The 24,428-nt window shown below is 37.2% G+C and overlaps 1 protein-coding gene across 4 annotated transcripts in view; it reads left to right on the forward strand.

Annotated features, from left to right (window-relative positions):
- The window catches only part of ZCCHC7 (zinc finger CCHC-type containing 7), a 211,871-nt gene that overhangs the window by 183,438 nt on the left and 4,005 nt on the right, over positions 1–24,428 (forward strand). For all 4 annotated transcript variants that reach the window (XM_045841001.1, XM_045841002.1, XM_045841000.1 and 1 more), the window contains exons 6-7: positions 4,661–4,696; positions 22,660–22,755. In XM_045841001.1, coding sequence (XP_045696957.1) covers positions 4,661–4,696; positions 22,660–22,755 — 132 coding nt within the window. The remainder of the gene's footprint in view (positions 1–4,660; positions 4,697–22,659; positions 22,756–24,428) is intronic.

A 24,428-nucleotide genomic window follows, 5' to 3' on the forward strand; every position in this document is an offset into this window, starting at 1 on the left:
TTTGCAAAATTATTTATGTTAGTAGTCTAAAATTACAATCAGAATGTCTAGAATCACAACCAAGATGTCTTGAGAAAGATTTGTGATTCTCTGGTGTGAAAATATTTTTTTAATGGAAATATGGTTGTTTAAGGTAACCCAGTCTAATATGTGTGTGATAAAACATTATTTTTGGTTAATTCTTTTGATATCATTTCCTATAAAATATGCATTGTTATATTTTCAAATAAAACTGACAAACTGTGCCCTCATAACTGCACTGAAATTAGGAGACTATCAAAGAGAAATATTTATCTTTAAGCAAAAAAAAAATAGGCTTGTCAATTTCCCTGATTACAGAGGATTAAGAGTATAGGGACTGAGTAAAATTTGACCTTGGATGGAAAGATGATTTTGGGAAGTCTGACTCATTTTGGAGACAGCTTAAAGATAGAGACCAAAGCATGGCTTTCCATACTGATTGGTGGAAAAAATTTAGGTGGATTCCATACACACTGCCACATATATGTTGTACATTTATGACTCCTCTTTATCACAAATGACACATTTTTATGCAGTAGAAATATGTAATAAGCACTATTAAAACAGTAATGTATGTTGAATTATATACATAGATATAATTAAATCATAGTATATATCTGTGATTTCAGACCTTACAGCAGTCTTTATGGAATTTCAATTGAAGGCTAAGGACTGAGATGTTCTCTTTAAAATGCTCCTTATAGGAGAAATTTTATTTCACGTGTATTCGGTGTACATGTGCCATAGCCTGTATAAGCATCCGGTGTCTCTGAGGAATGGTGTATATGCACAGTGACTGCCAAAGCGACCGGACAGTCAGATGACTTGGTGGCTATGATTTAGGAAGAGCCTGCTGGCGGGACTCAGAGGAGGGGCAGAGCCCTTCCTCACGAAGGCCCTGAAATGACATCGACTCCACGTACACGTGGGGCAAGTGGAGGTGGCTGAGTTCAGAGGCCGGGATGCTTTCCTCCCCATATCTTTTCATTTTGACAAATTTTAAACTAAATTATTCTCTTTATTCTCCTTTATTTATGTTATTCGCCACCAATGAATATTGCTTGTTTTATTAAATCTTTTGTTTTGCTGCAATGACTTGAGGGGGCCAGCTCCTAACAACAGAGGCTTTGACAAAGCACCAGAGGATTCTGTTAAAAAGTTGTGTTTCGTAATTGTAGTTGTCGTGTCAGAGCCTGACTGACTTGGAGCTGAAGGATTTTTGTGAGATGAGTAGCTGTGCCAGCAGGGACCCAAGTCTCCTGGGCTGGCCGCGCTCTCATTAAGATTTGCCGCTAGCAGTGGCGGTGTTCAGCATGTATGTGACGTGCATTCTGTTATTGTATGCTTGGCTTGTCAGCCTGCAGCTTTCTGACACTCACTTATGTCACTCTTTATTCAGAGAGGAAGAAGCTTTTGATAATTTGACAAGACAAGCTCTTAAACGATCTAGGTCATGGCCTTCACTGTCTGTGATTGTGAACATATTTCCTGAAAGCCCTGTCACTCATCACAGCTACATTTTCTCCCGGGGAGCCACAGGCCTGTCCCGGTCTCTTGTCAGCTCATACATTTTGGTTATTCATATACCAAATACAGTACTGGGTTTTTTTTTTTCCTTCCCTTTTGCAAATGCTAGCATGTTAGTAAGGCTAATCCTTTCTCCTGTGCTGTGTTCCCAGCAGGGCTGCGTTCAAGGGCTCTCTCTAGTACAAGGCAGACAACTGGCCAAGGGGAGCTGAGGAGGAGGAAAGGCCGCTTAGTGCTGTTTTTGTGTTTGTTCATTGTTGTGGAAATATGAGAACTGGTGGCAAGGGCCTTGTCTATTGAGCACTTGAGCCTTGGTCTGCTGTCAGGGGCTGTTTAAGATTGAGTGTTTTATTTTCTTTGATGTTCACATTTGAGAATAGGGAAGTGGGAATTAAACAACAGATGCACTAAGCCGTTGTTCTGGTAAAACAATAATTAGCACCTGATAAAATTCAATATGGGTCGAAATGCACAGCATAAACTCTCAATTCATCTGGTGTGGCAAACTGTGTTGATTCATCTTTGAAATTTATGAATAATAACACTCAGTTATTCGTGTATGGTTTATTATACAAAATACAATGGGAGGGAAACTAGTTGGGCAAAAGTTGGCAAACAATGTAGCGCATTGCTAAAACAGATGTACAAGTGCGCTTTGTGTGTTTTCAGTGGGGAGACTCGAGGGGCCCTTCGGATTGCCCTCCATCTAGTGCCGTGCGGTGAGGTCACCGGGACAGCCAGTGACACAGTTCCGTTTTAACAGCTTGTGACAGTTTTGTCTTAGATGAGTTCCACAGCAGACTGGTCATTCTTTTTAAATTTTTTAAAATAATTTTTAAAGCTTTGGTTATAAAGGTAATCCTCTTGCTATAGATGTTACTATGGCTATTTGATTTAAAAAAGAGAGAAAAATATGTGCAGTGACTAAGGAGTAGTAAAATGAAATAGAAGCCACAACAATAAAAAAAGTAACATTTTAAAAGTTCATTACTGATACAGTTCGATGTCATATTTGCAAATAAAGATGTGCACTTGATATTGGCACCTATTTTGAGGTGGGAAATATTTCTTCTTTTTAACTTTACATAGAAATAGGTTATATAGAAAAGAGCAAAATGAAACTCTGCATGGGAATGTTGGGTAAAAGTACTTATGAGTTAGTCAAGTAGGGTTTTTTAAATTGTAATACTATTGTCTAATAAGAGAGAAGAAGTTTCATGTCTCTCACTACTAGTTTTTATATTAGCCATCATCTTCATGTACAGAGCAATCAGATGATTGTTCAAAAACCAAGCAATTCTTTCCTTTATTACTGAATTGCTGCCACACAAATAAAGGTCACATGGCGGAGTGGCAGCCTGCCAGTGTATGGCAACTCAGTGATTGCGATTTTTCAACCGTATTATTCTGAGGATACTGTGGTAATCAAGAACTACCCATAACTAATGTATAAATAACTGCTTGCTTATCTCTACAGTAATCCCACTGAAATTATATATACACAGAAAAAGCTTATGATAGAAGGTAGGGAATGAATACTTCAAGAAATACTGTACATTGGGTATTTGTATGCAAGTGTTTATAAAAATAGTTATTTTTATATATCCTTAAGAACTTCTGTAACCTACTGGTTTGTGGCTGTTATTTGCTACCTCCCGTGATCTTTGCCTTCTGAGGCTACTTTCTGTTTTTTACAAACTAGTTTTCCTTTGATCAGTGCTGTTCCTCCTGCAACCTCTGTGTGTAAGTGACTGAATTGAGTCAGACACTTTACATGAATATGACATTTAAATTGGAAAGCTGACCACTAAATAGTCTAATTTCCACACCTGTCTTCAGATAATTGCATAGGATAGTTAAGCTTAAAAAGCATAATGTATAAAATATTCAGCATATTTGGGTCATATATACTCTTTTGTTGAATCACTTATGATGGTATAATCAGAAATTTGCTGTTAAAAGTTATTTTCTGAATTGTTACCACACCTATAATATTTTTAAATGATATAAATTAGATTTGTTAGTTTTATCACTACCCTGAAAAACAAAGGAGGCAGGGATGACTGATTGGGTAAAGAATTGTTTCAAAGTGCATGTGAAAGATTATAAGGATTTTTAAAAGGCTTAAGTCATTCTAATTTTTGGCATGCATATGTGTATGTATATACACATTTTTACACAAAAGCTATAAATTCACATTTACTTAAAGTATTGCCACTTGGTAGTTTAATTTATTAAAACCATTACTATAATATAGTTGTTATTTAAAAAAATTATGTTCTGTCATCAACTATTCATAAAGAACTTGGTTAGGAAGAGTGTCTCTCCTTAACAGAATCATAATTCAGGTACAAGGAAAGAAGATTTATAAATGTATCCATAAGAAAATAATCCCCTAAGTGGTTTTATTGTTGATACTGCTGTTGTTTTCTGTTTTGTTTTTAACTATTCTGGTTTCAGTAAATCCATCTGTTACAAAATTATTGAAGTTTCATTGGGTTTTTTAAGTTGTGTCTATAAATGTAAAGATGGAGGAGACTAGACTTTTAAGGGAAAAGACATGGACTTTAGATTCTTGAGGTTTTGTTTTGTTTTAATTCTCTTTTTACCCTATTTCACAGAGGAGTGAAGGTTAGAAAGTGATTAGGTAAAAGATGGCAACAGACATCAGAAACACATAACCACAGCGAAGTCTTCTTAAAAGCTGTTGCTATTAAAGTGTTCTCTATCATACTACCCAAGTTCAAAATGTCCTTTTAAAAGGTGCACTTGGTGAGTCTTACTGATTTGGACTACTGCTGTTCATTTATCAGTTTAACTGAGTTATGGCTCTTAATCACATCTTAGTGCCCAAAACTTCTAACCCAAAAAGAAAAAGAGAGAGAGGAAACTTTGTTACTGGCTTTCTGACAATGGCAGGGAGTGTGTTAAACCAGTGTAAAATTCAATTAAACTGTCTAGCCAGGTTTTTGAAGCTGAAATGCAGACCCTTTCTGTTAAGCTTCTTATTTTCCTGTGACCGACACCAGTGGATGCTGGGTTATGCCAAAACCAACAGGCTGTAAAGTACCTTGTTTCATGCTCCCAGCTGATCAATATTTTTATTTTCCAGGCTTGCCCAGAAATCTGGAGGCAGTATCACCTAACGGTGAGTAGAAACACCTTTTTTATTTTCCCCAAGACCTAGCCTATTTACCCTTCTCTGAACTGCTGACCATAAAATACAGACAAGCATCTTCCACTGGAAGATAATCAACGTCTGAAGAGTTTCTGCACTGAAACAGCAATAATACACTTTTTCTCTCCTCCCCTGCCCACTACTCTGTCCTTTATCTCCTGTTCCTAAAAGATGTGGATTGTTTTTTATTACTCACATCATGTAATGATTACCTCATGGTGTCTCTCAGTCTTCCTGAACTAGATTCATTAAATCAAAGAGGGAAAGTTATGATAGGAGCCATAAAAAATAATAGTAATCCAGTGTCTAATATGTTGTATTTTATCTACAGTCCATAAGCATGCAGTCCTCCTTACCTTCCACTGTCAGTTTTCTGGCTTTACTGAAATAGGTACATCTATTTTTTAATCAAGCTAGACAAAGCTTAGTGTATCTTTCCTGTAGGACAATGCACGTGTCATATCCTTAAGCCCTTCTTGGCTTATTCAACGTGTATAAATATCTGCTTAATACCATTCAAGTTATTCAATTCTCTGCTTTCCTTTTATTGTGGTGTTAGGCTAAGAAGAAGCAGAAAACATAGTTTGTTATGGAGTCAGTTGACTAATGCCCAATATTATGAGATGAGTTTATTTCTAATATTCAGCGTAAGTAATTTTGATAATTCACCGCAGCCCTACTAGTCATTTCTTTTAATGTGTTAAATGTATTGTGCTGAGCAAGAGACACTAGAAATTACTCTTGTAGTTATACAAACTATGTGAAAGCTGTTTTCTTAAACTGTAATGTATTGAAAAGTTTTCTTTATGGAAAACAAGTAGTAAAAATAGAAAGTGCAAAGTTTTGACCAGATATGTCTTCTTATTGCTCCTTTTTTGGGGGAATAAAAGGTAAACCAGTAAGGAGACGCGTACTGCCAGCATGTCTGCCACAGGTCCAAGAAGCAAGGAATAGTATCAAGTGCTTTGTTTCCACGTTCTGTTATCACTGTTTAATTTATTTAAAGATTCTTAGTGAAAGTTGTCATTCCTCAACTGTCTCTTAATTCCAAATTGGGTTTTCTTAAAATCTTTAGTGTAAAACCCCCCCAAAAATATATATACACACACACACCCAAATATGTTACATATTTTAAAGATGTAACTTCCATGACTACATTATATCTGTGCTTATGTGTAAACTTGTTTACCCTTACATGTTGTGGTTGAAATCCTTACAGCCTAAACTTGATTGGAATCCAATCATATATTATACTTACAAGATCGCCGTCTCTCTGTGTAGCATTTTTTGTCGGAGTGTCATTAAGTACATTAAGTAATAAACAGCCTAATGGATTTGACAGTGCATTTCTTTTCCCTAAATTAGAGAGTCCCAACCTTGAAAACTTGAAGTGCCTGCAGTACTGTTTTCCAAGGCACTCCTTTCAGTGTCTGCACCGTGTTCTTCTATATAACTCTCACAGAAGACTAGAAACTGCCATCTAGGATAACAGAAATAGTTGAAGGTTTGTTTAATATTATAGCTTTAAGAAAATAAATTGTAAAAAGAATAAGAAAAATTAATGAAACGAAATCAATTAACCTGGAGGGAATTACAGTACCTTCTATCTGTAGGTACAACGAAATCATTTTGCAAATCCATTTGTCTCAATCTAGAATCCTGATTAATTTTCAAAGTAATATTGTAGCAACTATCACCATTCATAATTATCACGTTTAAATTAATAACTAGGAATAGCTTACAAATATAAATGCCAAATTTGTATATCTATAAATATATGCACAAATATGTCAATTCAGGTAAAATAAAATAAATAATTATGTACGGAGGCAGTACCCAGATGTTTGCAATTATGCAGTGTTTAATTCTGAGTGGAAGCAGAGCGCACCGAGGCTGTCTCCAGCTCCTTACCAGGCGGTGGACTGCCATCTATTGACGCGTGGAAGCCCTCGCAGGTGCAGTGGCATCAGTCAGAGGGAGCGGTGGCCGAGTGACGAAGCCTAGGTTGGAACTGCTGCTGTGTCTTGATTTAAACCAGTCTTCTGAAAACTCTGGAAATGTTACACTTAATCATGGGTTAATTTCTTTTTCTAATCAAAGAGTGTCCAATTCTTACCCAAAATGAACTGTGCTTTTGGCACGGGGGTTGGGAGGTTGATTCGTATATTCCGTTTGGAAGTGTTTATTTACATTTGGGAACTTCTCCATTGCTTTTATCTGCCTTCCAGTCAGGAACACTAGAAAGACATTTACACAAGCAATAGTATAGCAATTTTCAGGTCTATCCAGGAATCACTTTTGTTAAAAATTAAAAATAAAACTGAAATTAAAAAGCCTATAGTTAAACAGTACTGTTTTTCAAACACATAAGAAAGGTGGTGCAGTTGATTGGTGCAAGTGGACTGGTGAAATGTACCAAATCAAAAATTTCTTAAAACACATTCTAAAGAAAGAGATGTGTTCACTATTCTCAGCAATTTTGTGAGAGCTCAAATAAAGCCTCCTGAACAATTGATATCTGAATAGAATAGGTTTTTAACCAGCTTGACTAGACTTCACTACATTAATAAAGAATAAGACCATTATTCTAATGGGTACATGCTAATAAAATTCTAAAACACTACCTATGTTTCTATATAGATAGAGTACATATATGCTATTTGGCTACGTCACTTTTCTTGATATATTTTAATAGCTATAAAATTGCCATATAATTAATTAATGACTTTAGATTATCATTTTTGGAGACCTGCATGGAAAAAAGAAAAAAATAAGATTTTTATTTAACAATTAAATAATTTTCTCAAATAGTTTATGTATTTACCTCCTTCAAAATGTTCAGAAAGTTTTTTAAATCTTCAGCACTGTTCTTGTATTTTAATTTGTTATATTTTCAAATTTTGGTTAACGTCTGACTTTGAATGTTCTTTTTCATCTTTCAGATAACTTATTCTAGATAAAAATTTTCCCTCTTTAACTATTCAAGAAGGAAAGTCCCTTCCCCCACCCCCTGTCACTTCTAGTCTCATTTATATTAAAAATCCTAGGCCAAAATGGCCACCAACAGAGTGTTACAACCAACAGGATTTTTAACTAGTAGAGGCGATAATTTGACATGCTTTGGACATTTTGTTAATCTTGATTTTAATCTACTTAAAAAAGTAACTAGGAGTTTGCTCTTTGGGGGCTGTATGTGTGAAGAACCAAAAAGGATAATACATCTTTTATGTGTAATTTTGCCCCTGGATTTCTTTGTGTACATTGTTAAAATGTGTTACAATCTTGCTACCTTTTATTTTAACTTCAAAGTTTAAGCAGAAAGCAAATGTAACCTTTTGGGAAGAATTACCTTTTGAATATTTCTTTATATCTAATCTTTGGAATGCCTAGAATTCATACTTCAAAAAGTAAAATACTTGCTGTCAGGAAAATGGGGAGTGAAGTTTCCTTCTTGTTTTCTAGTCTAGAAAAGGCTTGTGACCGACCAGGGGTTAACAGTAGTCTTACCTGAACTAGTTGAACGCCAGAATGTATCTTACGGACCAAAAGAAAGGAATAAGAAAATGGAATTTGATTGTGAGGCTGTGGCTATACAGAAGTCTTTATCCTGCAGTTGTGATGTAAGAGAGAGTAATTGTTCTCTAGTTGCCTAATACTAAAATGTGGTTTTTTTGTAAATTAAAATGTGAAATAGAGTTTCAAAAAGTCATCCTCAAGCCAGAATTTTTTCTTTTTGTGGAAAAAAGAAAACCCTCTTTTAATTGGATATATGTTGGGAGTCTTAAATCTCTTTCTGAGAGCTCCTTGGCTACATAAGCAGTTCTGCAGAACCCACAGGAACCCCTCTACATGGTGGATATCGAGTGATAGGTGTCACGGTGTGCAAGAAAACAGAACTCATTACAAACTATATTTTAAACTATTAAATAATTCCAAAATAGAGTGAGAAGTAGGCCTCACTCTATTTTGGAATTTAAATCAACTTTTTTTTTAATTTAAAGAAAATTTTTTAGAGATTTTATTTATTTTTAGAGAGACGGGAAGGGAGGGAGAAAGAAAGACAGAGAACCATCCATGTGTGAGAGATACATTGACCCGTTGCCCCTCACACGCCCCCAACTGGGGACCTGGCCCACAACCCAGACATGTGCCCTGACCAGGCATCTAACCTGTGACCTTTGAGTTCGCAGATTAGCACTCAATCCACTGAGCCACCCAGGGCTAAATCAACTTTTTCTTTGTACAGCTTTTTGACTGGCTTACAAATTATCCTAAAGTAACACTTTCATAAATTCATTTCTTTTGGTAGTTCGCTTCACTGCCAACTTCCTCAAGACCCAGGAGTACTTTTGTTTACATTGTAGGTTTCTTTAGTCTGTATCAGACATGACTACTTCACTGTTTGGATTAGTTAAGTGTTGCCTTTGAGATGTTGCATCTCTGTCAAATTTTCAAAGATTCATTTTTCGTTAAAAATGCCCATAGTACTAAAACATTGTTGAGGTGTGAATGGAATTGTGCTCTGATGTATTAGCAGGTATGTGACTGTTTTGTACCTCAGGGCCATCTGAAGAAAAAGAATTTTCTGAATAAGCACTGATAACTTCTTTTCTGTGATAACAGAGATAGAAGATACATTTCGACAGTGACTAAAATTTTTTAAGATTTTTTGAATGGAAATTTTATGTGAATACTTCCATGTTTATTTACTTGTTCTTAAAGAATTTAGTGTGAACATTTTGCTGTCAGTTTTTTTACTTGAATATTACAATGTTTAGAGTTTAATGTAAAAAATAATTACTACATTTACGGAATAGGTCAACTGATTTTTTTTTTTAATCTTTATTTCTGCTGGCATGTTGGACCACATCTTGCCAGAACTTATCATTCGAAGCAATTGGAAAATGCAATTTCAAAGCAAATGAAACCTGGAATTATCTATCTCAATAAATGAGATTCATTTAAAAATAAATACAATTTGCCAAATCATCAAAAAGCAATTTTATAAAGCTTCTGTAAAAGGGGAAGAAAGTGAATATTGTGAATTATAAATGCATATGTCATTTTTCCTTTCAATGTTTCCTCAGACATTTAAACAGTTTGTATACAAACTTATTTTTGAATGGGGGTAGAATAAAATTATTTATATTCAGACATAACTTATTTCTGTTTATTGAAGTACATGAAAGAACCTTCATATTTTCTTTACAAACAAATACTGAGGTGTCATCCCATTCAGAGAAATTCCCAGCTTAATTGATTTTCAATATTTTAATGAAGAAATTAATTTGTTTTAAATGGGAAATCGATATGGCATATTCTGAGCAGATTTTTTCTTGGGTTAATGTATTTTAATAATATCAGTGCTTTATGACAATTTTAATATGGATTGAAATGTTTCAGATAATCAAGCAATGAAAAAGATGCACACACAGTTAGGAAACATTCACTATAAACATTTGGCCCAGAAGCAGCGGTGTTTTCGCCACCTTCTAAATATCATTCATGTTCTGATCACCCATCACCGTGAGTTCTGTTCATTTTTTATGTAGTACAGGTTGGTCAATAATAAACTAATTGAATGAGATTCTACTGTAAACAATAACTTTTCTTTATTTGGTCAAAAAAAATGTTCCTATGCTTTTTTGTCTTCCCTTTAGGGCCTGGGGGCAAAATCACATTTAGGACGAATGTTTACTGTTTGGGCCTCACATTTACTTCTGTTTTAAAATTTTAAAGAAACTCTTGTTGTGGATTTCATTCTCTTATCTATTAACAAATGTTTCTCCTGAGGAGGATAAAAAAAAAATTACTTTTGGACTCTACACAATCCTTTTTCTCTGTTTACCTTTTTTTTAAAAAAGTACTTTTTTTCAATTCTACTTTTTTTAAAGATTTTATTTATTTATTTTTAAAGAGGGAAGGGAGGGAGAAAGAGAGAGAGAAACATCAATGTGCGGTTGCTGGGGGCCGTGGCCTGCAACCCAGGCATGTGCCCTGACTGGGAATTGAACCTGCAATGCTTTTGGCTCACAGCCCGTGCTCAGTCCACTGAGCTACTCCAGCCAGGGCTTCTGTTTACCTTTACTTACAAAGGAATTCTAGTCAGTTATTATAGGGGCAATTTCTTCCTGATTGTTAAATTTTGTGGTAGTTAAATTATTTTTCTAAGTATTTATAACCTTTTCTTTCTTCTTAAAAAACACATACATTATTCATATAATCTCAAAAGAAACTACTTTTTTTTACTCAAAACTCTACACTTGAAGTGCTTCTGTTCTGACGAAATGAATATAAACAGGTAGCCTGGGAATTTTTAAAGTTCATGCAGTTTAACACTATAGAATATCTGACTATAAATTGTAGTTTAAAAATCTGGAATGGTGCCTATTTGTCACGTTAACTGTACATCATGAACATAGACGTAGTATGTAAAATAATTTCAGTATACTTGAGTGATTATTTTTCCTATGTATTTTGAGCAGGTGATTCATGCTAGTCCTTAAACAAATATATACCAGGTGATTCAGCTTGTCGTCATCTTCTCTGGACATTTCAGTGGAAATAATAAAAGTAGATAAAGTGTACTGGACCAATGGCGTTTGTGTTAAAACATTTCTTTTAGCAGTTGGCGTGTGGAGACCTGGCAGAAGGCCTAGCAGCTGACAGTAGCTCCTGACGGATTTAAGTATTTGAGAGTCACTCAGACACTGAGTGACAGTCACGACCAGCCATGACTTGTAAGGGTGCAGGTTAGTCATTTGAATGTTCTGCAGGAGAAGACCCTGAAAGAGTCCCTTGGCTTGTTGACATGAACAGTCTCTGAACTCTCGTGCAGTGTATTTCCTGTTGTGGTATAAACTGCAGTAGCAAACTGAAGTTGAATTAAGTTTACGGTTTTAAAACCTTAATCTCTTAAATGACCAAAAGTTAATGAGTTGATCAGAGCCATTAGATTTTACTCATGGTTCATTTGCCATTTGATCCTACACACCTAGAAGTCGCGGGTGTTTCGTTTTTGTGCATTTGTATTTTCTTCCAGCCATTTTGAACTCAGCCATGGTCCTCCCAGACCAGCAACTCTGGTTCTCTTAGATACATCAAAAATATTATAAGGAGAAAAATGCTCCATTTTTAGAGAGCATTTCACCAAAAAAAATTTTAACAGCTTTAGAATTAAAATAGCCTTTACCTTAATTGTTGTATTAATATACTGATAGATCACTTTAAAAACAAGAATTGTTTCATGGGAATGTTCAGAAATAAGCTTTATAAAAAGATTTCACAGGTATGAATTAATTTGTAATAAAGTCATCACATTATTTTCATTCCTTTTTCCAAAAATGATATAAAACCATATCTATTGGATAACTTTTATAAGGTCATCTTTATAATTTTATAATATGTCCTTGTCTGTAAATACGCATTTTACAAAAATATTTTTTCTTGACTGTATTTGTGGATTACCCCACATGCCTTTTCAGTTACGGGAACTAAGTTTTGGAGTGTCCCTGAAGTGAGTTTATATAATAAAATCTCCGTTTTGTCTTTCTTGGATCTCTCACATTTTCCTATTTTGTAGTTATGCCACATTCCCTTCTCATTTTACTGAAGTCCTTAGAAAAATATTCCATAAAACTGAGCTAGAAGGGGAGGCTTATTTCTTAGGAAGTTACTAGGGAATGTGTTTTTTGGTTTTTGTTTTTAAATCACAGTATAGGGAAAAGAATGTCAGCTTTGGAATTAGACATTGGTTCAAATTCTGACCCTTTCATTTACTAGATGTGCGAACCTAGTTAAAATATTCATCTTTAAATCCTTGGTTTCTTGATCTGAAAAATGGGTACAGAGCCTTCTAGCGTTGTCGTTAGGAGGCAGTGTGCTGGTGAATGTGAAGCACTTAGCACAGTGCCTGGCGCGGAGCCCCAGTGCAGCGAGCCCGCAGGCTCTCCCACCGACACAGACAGCCTCCGGACGAAGAGCCAAACTCAGGTTACGTGAGGACTTTGAGAAGTCTGTTGTTTGCCTAAGAGGAGGAGACTCATAATGACCTCCTTACTCTCTGTCTCCTAAAACTGTTTCCTTCTTACAGTTATTGAAATTAAAATACAAGCAGTGTCTTTCGTTGATAAAATTATTTACCTCAGTTTTTATTTTCTAATTATTTATGGTTGTCTTCTGTTCTAGAAATGCAAGTAAGTAACTTTTAATCAAATACAGGAAATAAATTATTTTCTTAATTTTGCTTAAAAAACCATAAAGACATTTAAGAGTATAGATCACAAAAAATCTTTAGGCTACTTCCTTTCCTAATGAAAATGACTATGTAAAATATATATCATATAAAGATACAACCATATCATTTTGAAAAAAATATTAAGTTAATAAATATATAATTCTTAAATGGTAACTTCAATTTCATTTGAACATAGTTATCTATCATAAGCAGACAGAATTACATAAATCTTTATTTCCTTGGTAAATAATGAGAATAACATGAAATTGAATAACTCTCACACACAAGCACCAATTATAATACTTTCTGCTAGGGGTAGAGGGTTTATGTTAATCAGATGAGGGATGAAACAAATAGCTTATCAGGTTTTTGCACCTCAGGTTAAACTGCTTCATGCCTTCACACGACTGATGCCAGAAACCAGCCTGATTTCACAACACGATGTTGAGGTGTAAGAGCTTGGTCAGTTTTGTGGATTCCCACCCATATTCTCCTGTAAGTCCAGCAAAAAAGGCAACACAAAATTAAGCACTTTCTTGGGGCATGGGATTTGTATTATTCAAAGAGCCTTTCTACTTCGTTTGTTCTTTATTTTAAGACAAGCAGGAGCTAAGATGGAGCATATTGTAAAAGCAGAAAAGCATTACTTTCCCCCTTTGAACAGGTCCTTACAGCTGTGGAATCCCCTGCCTTTGTGACTGGTGGGTAAGAGCAGTTTTCAGCAGAATAAGCAGCGTCGGGGAGTGCGGAGGGGGAGTTCTGTGTGGTGTAAGTCATGTGGAGTCATGGTAAAATGAAAATCCCGGGGTTTATTTTTGATCCCCTGTGTATTAGATAATAAATATGATAAAGCTACGGTTCTATTAGTCCACAGTTTTTTCGATGATGATTTATGTACAATTGTATGCTATATATGTAAGCAGATTTGAATATGTTAAAGACTTCATATGGTCGAAGATGTTTATTAATGCGGATTCTATGTTTTATAGTCCACCCCAGTAAACAGATCAAATATCCTGGGATTCACACATGTGATGTGTTCTCTCCTGTCCCTTCCTCCCACAGCCTGTCTCTTGCCCCCCTCCTCCGTCCACCCTACATCAAAGCGCGTGGTCCTTTTCCATCCATGTACTAAAAGGTTCTTTGTAAACCGGGCCATTTGTCCATCATTGTTTGGGGTGCAAACAGTGGTAAGATACCCTGTCACCGATCCCGAGTGCTGTGAATGGCAGCTCCTCTCCGGACAATTGGCGGAGGGGCCGGGAAATATTCCTGAGAGGATTATTTAACCTTTCAATTTAGAGGGCACAAAGCCTGGCTGATTAATGAACTTTCTGATGGGCGCCGATAAGCGGATATATTTCTTTATTTCCCCTAAAAGTGATTCCTTCTCCTGTCCATATTACTATAATCTTAAACATAAAATGTGGCAAATAGATTAAAAAACAGCACTAAAGAGTTTATCTGGCTGGCAAACTGAAGGAGCTAAATTAAAATTGGTAATGACAGCAGTGGCTCAGCCTCGTATATGGTTTTTAAATGCACTGTGTATTTTGAAGAGACGTATTCTCCATCGTGCCCGGTAATGACTGCTTTTGGTGCACAGTCGGGGACTGGCTTCTGTTATCCCCACCCCAAGCCCCCCGCCCCAAAATGAGTTGTGTTATCTGGATGGCTGCAGACACATACGCATCCCCCTTTCTCACTGCATGGGCAGACAAGGTCGATAGCATTACAAGGTATTTGTGGCAGTGCTTGTTTCAGTTTTCAGAGCTGCCAGTTTCCAGGCGGATTTGAATTACAAAAGAAGAAGCTGGCATGAAAATTGAAAGGTTTTATCGGCTGGTCTGAAGCCTCATAGCACATTGCTTATTTATGCAGTCCATTTGCACCAGGAAATATAAAAAGGAAATACATTTTTAAAATAAGGCCATAAAGACCCAGATATGTTTAAGATGGCAAATAAAATATAGATACCTATAATATCTTTCCAGGAAACGATTTTCACTTAATGTTGCACATTACTTCAGAAGAGCATTTATGTTGCTGTCATAAATTTGTGCATTTGTGTCACTATGTAGGTAGTCTCTGGGGATTAAGAAGGAAGCCTCTGCTAACTTACTTTAAAATTAAAATAGACGGAGGGATAGCTCTGCAGTTGGAGAGCTACATTGGAAATATTTAAATAGGGTGGTAAATTAAACTTAAACTAACATTTTTGCATTCCATGTAAAATTAGCTATGGCCCAGTGAATAAATGCCACTACCTTTGAAGAAAATTGGGATGCTTTTTAAGCCATGAAGATTTGGAGCATTCAGGGAGTGGATCACTGTGGTCCTCACTGTCTTGCATATGTTCATTGTTCTCTGCGTACTGAGGTTTTCCTTTTTGTTGATGGTGGGGGTTTTTGGGGGGGGAAGGGATTTCATTTACAAAAAAGTCATAAATTAATAAGTTTAATAACTTATTTTTATAAAACTTGTGTTTATTTTACTCTTCAAATATATTGTCTCATAGAGGTTGTGGAATGCTCAATGTTGTTAAATATATAATCTTTTCACTATTAGGAGCTATACCAACAGTTTACCTCTGGTCATATTTAGCGTAGTTTTGACTTATTAAAAAAAAACACACTCATGCAATCCCTTACACTTTTGTTTACATAAAATGAAGATCTAAATATACAGACATACTGCAAGGCCTTGAATAATTAATAGTCTTACCACTGGTCATTTGCAACCTTCAGCCCATTGGTTTGTAAAACTTAGGAGTATCCAAAAGGGGCAGGGAGGAAGTATCGTGTGTATGGAAGTACCGAATCAATAAAGCAACACTGTTTATTCTGCTGCCATTCCAGTGAACACTGTTTTAGAATCCATTTTCCAATAAAGCAAATTACTCTCAGCAAAACCATGAGAGATGCAATTTTTTGCAGTTTTCATTTTCACCAGAGTCTGGTACCTTTCTCATGTTTTCATGACCTGGGCTAATTGCTTCATGTAGTTTTTCTTTTTTTAAACAGAGAAAATATCAAAAGCATACACGTCTGCTGCATGCTAATGATATGCTGTACATTTTTTCATGAATTTTCATAAGGATTTTTTTCTACGTAGCATGTGTGACTTAATGATGTAATCACCCGATAGACTAGAAAATGCTCCAAAGGAGACGTTCCGGTCTGTTGTGTACATAATACATGTCTCAGAAATCTGCCTAATTAAGGAATTACCCGATGGATTGGGAGTCTGTTGGGTACGTGACATCATTTTTTTAACACACAAAAAATACAGGTACATCATTACATGTGGTGCTTTTAGTGGCCTTTTTAGGATATAGGAAAATTAGTAGTGGTGTCCACTGGAATACAACTGAATTCTTTTTTTCACTGAGAGAAAAATAAAAGCTTAAAAATTCATAAAGGAAACTTTGTTTTAAAATAACATCAAAGCCTTACCTTAGAGAAAATTCCTCCCGATATTCCTCAAAGGGAAGTAATAGTGTGAATACTTGCCAGAACACTGAGCAAACGGATGGTTTTGTGCAAAACGTTGGTTGGAGTAAGACCTGGAGTTCAGATGCCCAGGTGTGGCGAGCACTTCCCCAGAACAATGCTGGAGGGGGACAGGGCACCATTCATATCTTCAGTCGCGTGGGATGCTTATTTCTGCCTTCTCACAGACTCAGCTTTGGTCCAGTTCACTGCAGAACTGTTGGCCCAACTTTTAAATTCTTCCTTTGATTCCTTTAGGCCTCAGATGTGATTTTCCTTGACTGTGTACCAGTGGCATTGATGTCGTCACTTCCATTGTAAACAGCACCAAAGAAAGGAGAGGGCACCTGTTGTTCTTTCCCTGCCTGCTCTTCGTAAAACTAAAGTGCTTAGAGAACTATGTCTTACTCTCTAGAGCAAGCAGAAAACAACATGTTTATACAGGGAGAAAAGTATGTTTTTAATTTAAACCTTTGTTCAGCTCAAATGTCAAGTGTTATGATGAATCACACCATTAGGTCCCTTCTTCGGTTGATGGGCTTTGACTGTGATGGCAAGTTTTTGGTTTGTGGTAGCATCTTCTTGGGAAATTCCATTTGATTACTTGAGTTAGGTTTTTTTTTTTTAATATGTGGATATTGATGAGAGGCTTGTGTTTTTCATGAGTTTATTGAAAAAGTAAGTTGATTGGGAGAACTTTGAAAGAATAAGGTTGTCAGGCATGAAAAGTGTATGTCTTTAAAGATGTACTTGTTCAGAAGGACTGGAGTTAAGCTCAGTCCTTTACTCAATGTTGTGTTTGGTCACGAATACATTTACATCAAGTACTTGACACACTTTTTAATATATGTTCATAGAACACATTGGGTTAACAAATAAGAGCACATAATCTAGTCTTTAAACATATATGTATGATTATTAAAAATAAGTCCATTTTATAGTCATGAGAGTAGAAAATGCCCTTTAGTTAGTGGAATTGATTACATATCCTATATAGTAAAGAGCTTCAACAAGATGCAAGTCCTCATTGGATCAAAGTCAGTTTAGATAAGGGCAGCCCAAGGTCACAGAGGGAGATGCCCAGCAGGTTCATTTGCATAAAAAATTACTGTTAGAAATAGGACACTGAGGCAGCTCTGGCAGTTTGATCTCTTGGCCTTTGTCATGGAGATTCCTAGTAGGGAAGGGAGTAAGGCCAGTGTCCCAGATAATGATTAACTGTTTTAATGGCATTCATTCATTCATTCTGTGCTAACTACTCATGCAGAAAAAAGGGTTATGTAAAATGACATTAGAAGAAAATCATTTGTAATCGTTGCATCGGGCTGCACTTTGAGGAGACATTAGGAGTAAATCCGTGGCGTGGTAGGCTTGTGCTTTATCTTCTGATATTTACTGAGTTTACTGGTGCATGAAAAGCTTTCAGCAAGAATAGCAGATGGGATGGACCTTTCATAGGTAATGCTATCTACCAGGTTATTACTTCTATATATTGATAGTAAAGTAATCTCCAAGATATCATGCTACAAATATAGATTATTTAAATGTTTGTCACACCAAAAAGAAAGAAAGAAAGAAAAAGAGCTGCTTTCATAAATAGTTCATTTGGTATCCATTAGGTCAAAGTCTTCAGATAAATATTTCAACTTAAAAAAAGTTCCAGAACTGCGTTTGTTCCCTGCATTTAACTTGCTGTCTGCAGTATACACATGTGTGACAGAACCCTGAACTTAGAACTAATAATCGGTTGACACATTCTGCTTTAAATTGGACCTTTACTGCTAATTAAAAAACAAAGACATGCTCCAAGGCAGAAGTATTAAGTCACAAATTTATGTTTCTAGCACTTGAAATAGCTGTAAGATTTTTGTTAGATCGTAGTATGAAAACTTGTCCACTGGAAATCGTTACCAAGTTTCCAGTACTGTGTTCTAATACGGAAATGCTCTCTAATTAGTGAAGATCTGGGCTGATTTCATTCCTATTAAGTCCTAGTACATGATAGTTTATTAAAATGAGAGTATGTAGATAGTGTTTGTCATGTCATTTACTAATTAATTATTGTGAAACAGTTTAGAATTTCATAGCACAATATAAGCACAGTTGCTATTTTTATTAGTAATAATGGAAGTTTGTAACTAGTGACATTATTCAGATGAATGAACATTCAAATGTGTGCACTTCATCCATGGGCATAAATGAACCAGAGGGGCTAAATCTGAGGCTGTTTGAATGAGATTACTTTCCAAATAAAATAAGCATCAGCATGAAACATGCTTTCAAAATCTTGATTTAAAAGGACCTCTTTATCCCTAGTATTGTAAGACGGAATTCCTGTTCTCTGTATTACTAACTCCTTCCTAATTCTGCCAGAGTAGGTGCCACACTTTCAGACACTTAGGAAGTTGTGTTAATTTATTCAGGCATTTTAATACATAACAGCTTAATTTGATAGGTCGTCTTTAGTGACTAAAATGTATTGGATGCCCACTATGGGCAATGTACTTTACATATGCACTACTTCGTTATTCATTTAGTAATATTTACTGAACTGCTATACACCTGGCCCTGCTCCAGAATCTGGGGTACAGCAGTGAACCAAGAGCAAGCAAATCCCTGTGGGGGAGGGGGGCATGGGTGTATAGGAAAAACAAATAAGTAATACACAGTACATCAGATGAAGTAAGTACCGTGGAGTTTTAGGAAAGGGCACTGAAGCAGGGAAGTGGGAAGCACCATTCAAAGAGAGCTTGAGACTTTAAATAGGGTGATGGGGGGGGGGCCTTACTCGGAAGATGACATTTGAGCCAAGAGATGAAGGAATTCTCCATGTTTATCTGGGGAAAGAGTGGTACAGGCAGATGGAACAGCCCCGGGACTACCTGTGATTTCCTCAGACTTGGGCAGTACAATCAAGTTCCCCGTGCCTGGTGCCCGGAATGCCATCCCAGTGAGAGCTTCCCCGAAAGTTGACCTGAGTCACCACCGCTGACTCTCGTTCACGTAACTCTATGTCAGTTGCCTGCATACCGTTCATTACTCTCTGACAGTGTGTGCTGTGTGTGTTGTGTTGGTTTTATTTATCTGTCTTCCACCACAGCGATGTGAGCAATGATTTTGTTTTGCTCACTTCTCAGTCACCTAACCGTAGAACACTGACCGGCGTGTGTCAGGCACTTAGTATTGTTTTAAGTCGGTCAGTGAAAGAATGCACGCCCGAGCTCATGCCCGGTGCCCGAGCTCATGCCCGGTGCCCGAGCTCATGCCGGTGCCCGAGCTCATGCCGGTGCCCGAGCTGGCGGAGGCGCCCTTGGACCGATGTTCTGCTCTGCTCATCCCATTCCTTTCTCCCACGCACAGTCTGGTTTCTGGGAAAAGTCACCCATGTTCTGTTCCTCAGCATCTTTCTACTTGTCATAAACCCGTCCCAGTCTGACTTTGCCCCCACCCCTCAAGTGAAACTGCTCAGAACGGTTTCCCCTTGCAGACAACCCCTAATTGCTAAGTGCCGGGGGTGGGGGGGGTCACTTGCCTTCATCTTACTTGACCCATCAGTAGCTTTCGACAGCTTCTTCCTTGAAACATTATCTGTTCTACCTTCACGTGCATCACACCATCTCTCTGGATTTTCTTTCTTTCCCTTAAACAACATATGCTCACAGTTGCAGTTTTGTGTTACAAGCAATATACTTACCTTATTATTTCTACTTAATAATTTCCTGTCTTCCTGGTGCTCTACTACCTGAACCAATTTATAAACCACTATAATGAATGGTATATGCTTACATACATAGTTGTTAAAACTGTGTTTTAGCTAGTCTTAATTTATAAACCGCTTTGTCTATTGGAGTAGAAGATATTTGTTGGTTGTGTTTCCTATTATATCCTGATTGATAACAGCTGAGGCTTAAAGTCCCGCTGTGTGTGGCACTTGAAGTCTTTCTCAGCAGACGGGACCCTTCGGGCTGCGGGCGTCCTCCAGGATCCACTTCAGGAAATAGGCGCCAAAGTTAAGTTGTTTGAGGAAGAATGTTATAGACTGTGTTTTCCTATGTCAAGAAAATAAAACTTGCCACAGGGAACAACAGCAAAATTAGTCGGCAGACCAGCACTTTGTTATAGGGTCCTGATGAAGAACATAAGAAATAAACTTAGCCAAGTTTATTCCCATCCTTTCGATCTCAGAAAAAGGGGCGGGGAGGGATTAGGAAGAGAAGGGAGACTAGATTTTTCTCCTTCTGTTTAAGGCCCCGCTGCCTCAGGGGCTTTGCTTAATCCATTTCTACCTTTCTTCTGTTTTCAACTCGTCCATCTCTACCAGCGTTCTCAAGGGTTCGTGTCCCTCCCATTCTAATAACAGACTTCCCTATCACCCCCCTTCCCCCACCCAGGTCCTACCTGGTCTCATTCCGCCCCTTCTTACTCATGCTTCTCAAAATCATATGTACCTGCTGTCTCCTTTTCTTCACCTTCATTTTCTTTTTTTCTTTTTAATTTCTTATCGTGAAATGTAATATACATACTGGAAAGTGCATAAAACATGTACTGTCTAATAATTTAGTTATATAACACACTCAAATTATGTAAGATGGCTATCTTCGAGAAATAGAAAATCATAGCTACCCCAAAACCCTCTGCATGCTATTCTCTCCCCTCCTGGAAGGAACCGCCTTCTGGGCCTTGTGGGTAATCATTTCCTTGCTCTTCTTTGTAGCTTTACCACCTTTGTGTGCCTCTCTTCACTATTCAGCCTCTGCCTTCTGCTTTCTACCTTCCCTTTGGTTCCAAATTCTAACAATAAGGTTATCCATGAACAATTGTCAAACCTAATGGATGTTTCTCGGTTCTAATCCCACTAGGCCTCTCTGCTGTATTTGACCTTGTAGGTCAGTTCAGCCTTTGTGAACCTGTTCTCTAAGGTCTGTGACTGTGTTCTCCAGTGGCTCTGCGCCCTTTCATCTTTCCTTCTCTCCCCCTCAAATGTTGTTATGCCAAGGAGTCCAGCCTTCGCTCACTGCGGCTTCTGCTGGCAGTGGCAGTCCTGCTCACTCTGGTCATCTCAGCCTCTGCCGTTTGACAGATCACTTCTAGATCTGATCAGTTCAGACATGTTGCCCAAGCTTTAGCCTTACATAGACAGCTGCCTGGTGGACATCTGCACCTAGATGTTCCACGTCTGAGACAGATTTCATCATCTTCCTCTCTACACCGGCTCCTCCTCTTCCTGCCTTCTTCTCTGAATCAGTTGTTTGCACCACGGCTCTCCACCAGTTCACTCAAGATAGAAACCTGGAAAACACCCCGATTCTCCTTTGCCTCGTCCGTCTTACATTTTTAGTGCTCAAGTAGAACCAGTTCTACTTCCTAATGTAGTTCCCAAATCTGTCCCCTTTGCCTAACCCTTGTTACTCTTACAGTTTGGGCCCTCATCGCCTCACCAAGAAGTGCTAACAGCCACCTCATTGGCCTTCCTCCTGCATCTGCCCTTCTCCCGCTCATATCCATCCTCCTTACAGCTACAAGCCAAAGTGGTTTTCCCAAAATGCAATTCCAGCTGTCTGCTTCTACACTTAGAACCTTACACATAACACTCGATAAAGCCCCAGCTCCTTCACACGACTTACAGGTCCTTCCAGTTTTTTTGCCATGCTTTCTCCAGCTGCATTTTCCTTACACCTGGTACGCTCTTTCTTCGTTTCATGTGCTTGTTCATGCTGTCCGCTCTACCGAGGATTCTCCATTGGACTTACACCTAACTCTCGCAGGGTAAATTTAAATTTCATGCTTCCAGGAAGGCTTTCCCCAGCTGCCTTACCCATCTGATGGTGGGTCTCCCTTGACCCTCCATTAATAATGCTTCTGTCACTGTGCTGGCATCATCCTGTCATTACCTGTTTTTATGCCTGTCGTGTTCTTCTAGACTGTTACTCTTTTCTGCCTGAGATACCTGATACCTGACACAGTGCCGGATGCAATGCTGAAAGGAATGAGGAGAGAGGAAAGTGCACAGTGATGTTAAGAATAAAAGGCCCGTTATCACGTTATATGCTTTAATACAGAGTCATCTGACTGTGGGGTCTCCGTACCAAACTTTAGGAGGTAGTATTGCTAAGGACTCTCTTTCTGAAAAAGAGCTTTTTTGGAAGGAATGAGGTTTTAATTTTCTCCTAAAATTTAATGAACCTTTACAAATATTTATGTTGCAGACTAAACCTGGACCACCCAAAAAGCCGAAGACCCCTGCTGGACAGTCGGCCCTGGTGTATTGCTACAACTGTGGTCAGGAAGGCCATTACGGACACGTGAGTCTGAGCGCCGTTGGGCATAGAGAGTTCTGTTGTTCCAGACGCAGTGGATGAGAAATGAACTCAAAGCGAATGTAATGCCGAACGTTTACTTTTTAATAAACCGATATCTTGAAGTGAGATTCAATAGAGTTTCAACTCATTGACTTCTCCCATCCCTGCCAGAGTAACAGATCTGTCAGAGCTTACTCCTCTAATTGATTTAAATGTATGTGAACAGGTTAAGCTAAAACAAACACAGCTCACAAAATCAATCTGGGAAATAATAGTAGTGAACAGAATGGTAGCCGTTCTCATGCATTCTAATGATCACCATTGCTTTAGAACAGCCAAATTATGGTTTTAGGTTTCTACTTTAACCTTGTAGGTTTGCCTTATAGCTTTCAGAACCCAAAAAGTTCCAGAAAGTCAACAAGAGAATAAATCTAAAACTAGTTGAAAGAAGGAAATAATAAAGATAAGAAACAAAATTATTGAAATAGAAAACAAAGTTAGTAACATCAACAGTAGCTGGTTCTTTGAACACATTTTCTTTTCAAAAGAAAAGAGACTTCTGGAAAAGCTACTCACAGGAAAAGAAAAGATACAAGTATAAATGAGTTAAAAGTATAAATAGTTTAAAATACAGTATAATTTTTAATTTATAAAGCTTACTGTATAAGCTTTATAAATTTCAAAGTGAAATTTGATAATTATCTAGGAAAATATAAATTAATCAAAATGACTGAAGAACAAGCCTACTTGAACTAATACCAGTAAAGAAATTGAATTAGTAATCAGAATTTTCCACACTGAAATATACCAGACCCAATAGTTTCATAGTCAAGTTTAACCGAAACTGTATTCAGAAACTCTGTCCAAGAGAGCACTACTCAGCTTGTTCTGTGAAACTGGTACAACTTAAAGCCATTGCAGAATACAGGGTCCAGCAGAAGTAACGCCTGCTTGAGTGTGGTTGGTAGGGTAATAATAAGGGTGTAACCGTTTACAGTCTCACTTTGAACATTTCACCTAAAATGTCATATGGTGTGCTTGAGTGTTACATTGTTATGTTACAGAATTACGTGCTTATATAAGATTTTGTAATAAAAAGGGGCCTTACTTGTGCCGGACCCTGTATTTACAGGACATCATTTCTATGCAGTTCAAACTTCAACACTTCAAATTTGCATTGTTGTTTATTGGCGTATTCGTTAGTAGTAAGAATATAAAGCATATGAAGATGGTAGATACCAAATTTAAGGCAGTGGCACCTTCAGGAAAGGGAATGATATAAATGAGAAATAGAAAAGAGTTACACAGATTATTTTAGTTATTTTGGTAATGCTTTAATTCTTAGGGAGAAAAACACATAAATTAAGGTAACATTAGAAAGCTGAATGGTAGGTACAGATTTCCATTTATTTTCTATACTTAAGTATATATCTTAAAGGACTTGTAATTTTTTAATCCCTGCAAATTATGTTCCTAAGTGTACATACATATGTACCAGCTTGGTCAGGTGTCTTAGAATTACCAATTACTTATGTAATGCCAAAATTACGATAAATCAGCTAAACCTCATGTGGATATTTCACATACTTTCTTCCTAAGAGGTATTCTAATTTTTCTTCAAGGTGGCAAAAAACAGCAATGGGAAAGTTCCAAAGGGAAAGCTTTTTCAAAGAAAA

Source organism: Phyllostomus hastatus, unplaced genomic scaffold (genome assembly GCF_019186645.2).
Source record: "Phyllostomus hastatus isolate PE091 unplaced genomic scaffold, TTU_PhHast_1.1 phas_contig_34, whole genome shotgun sequence".
NCBI lineage: Eukaryota > Metazoa > Chordata > Mammalia > Chiroptera > Phyllostomidae > Phyllostomus > Phyllostomus hastatus.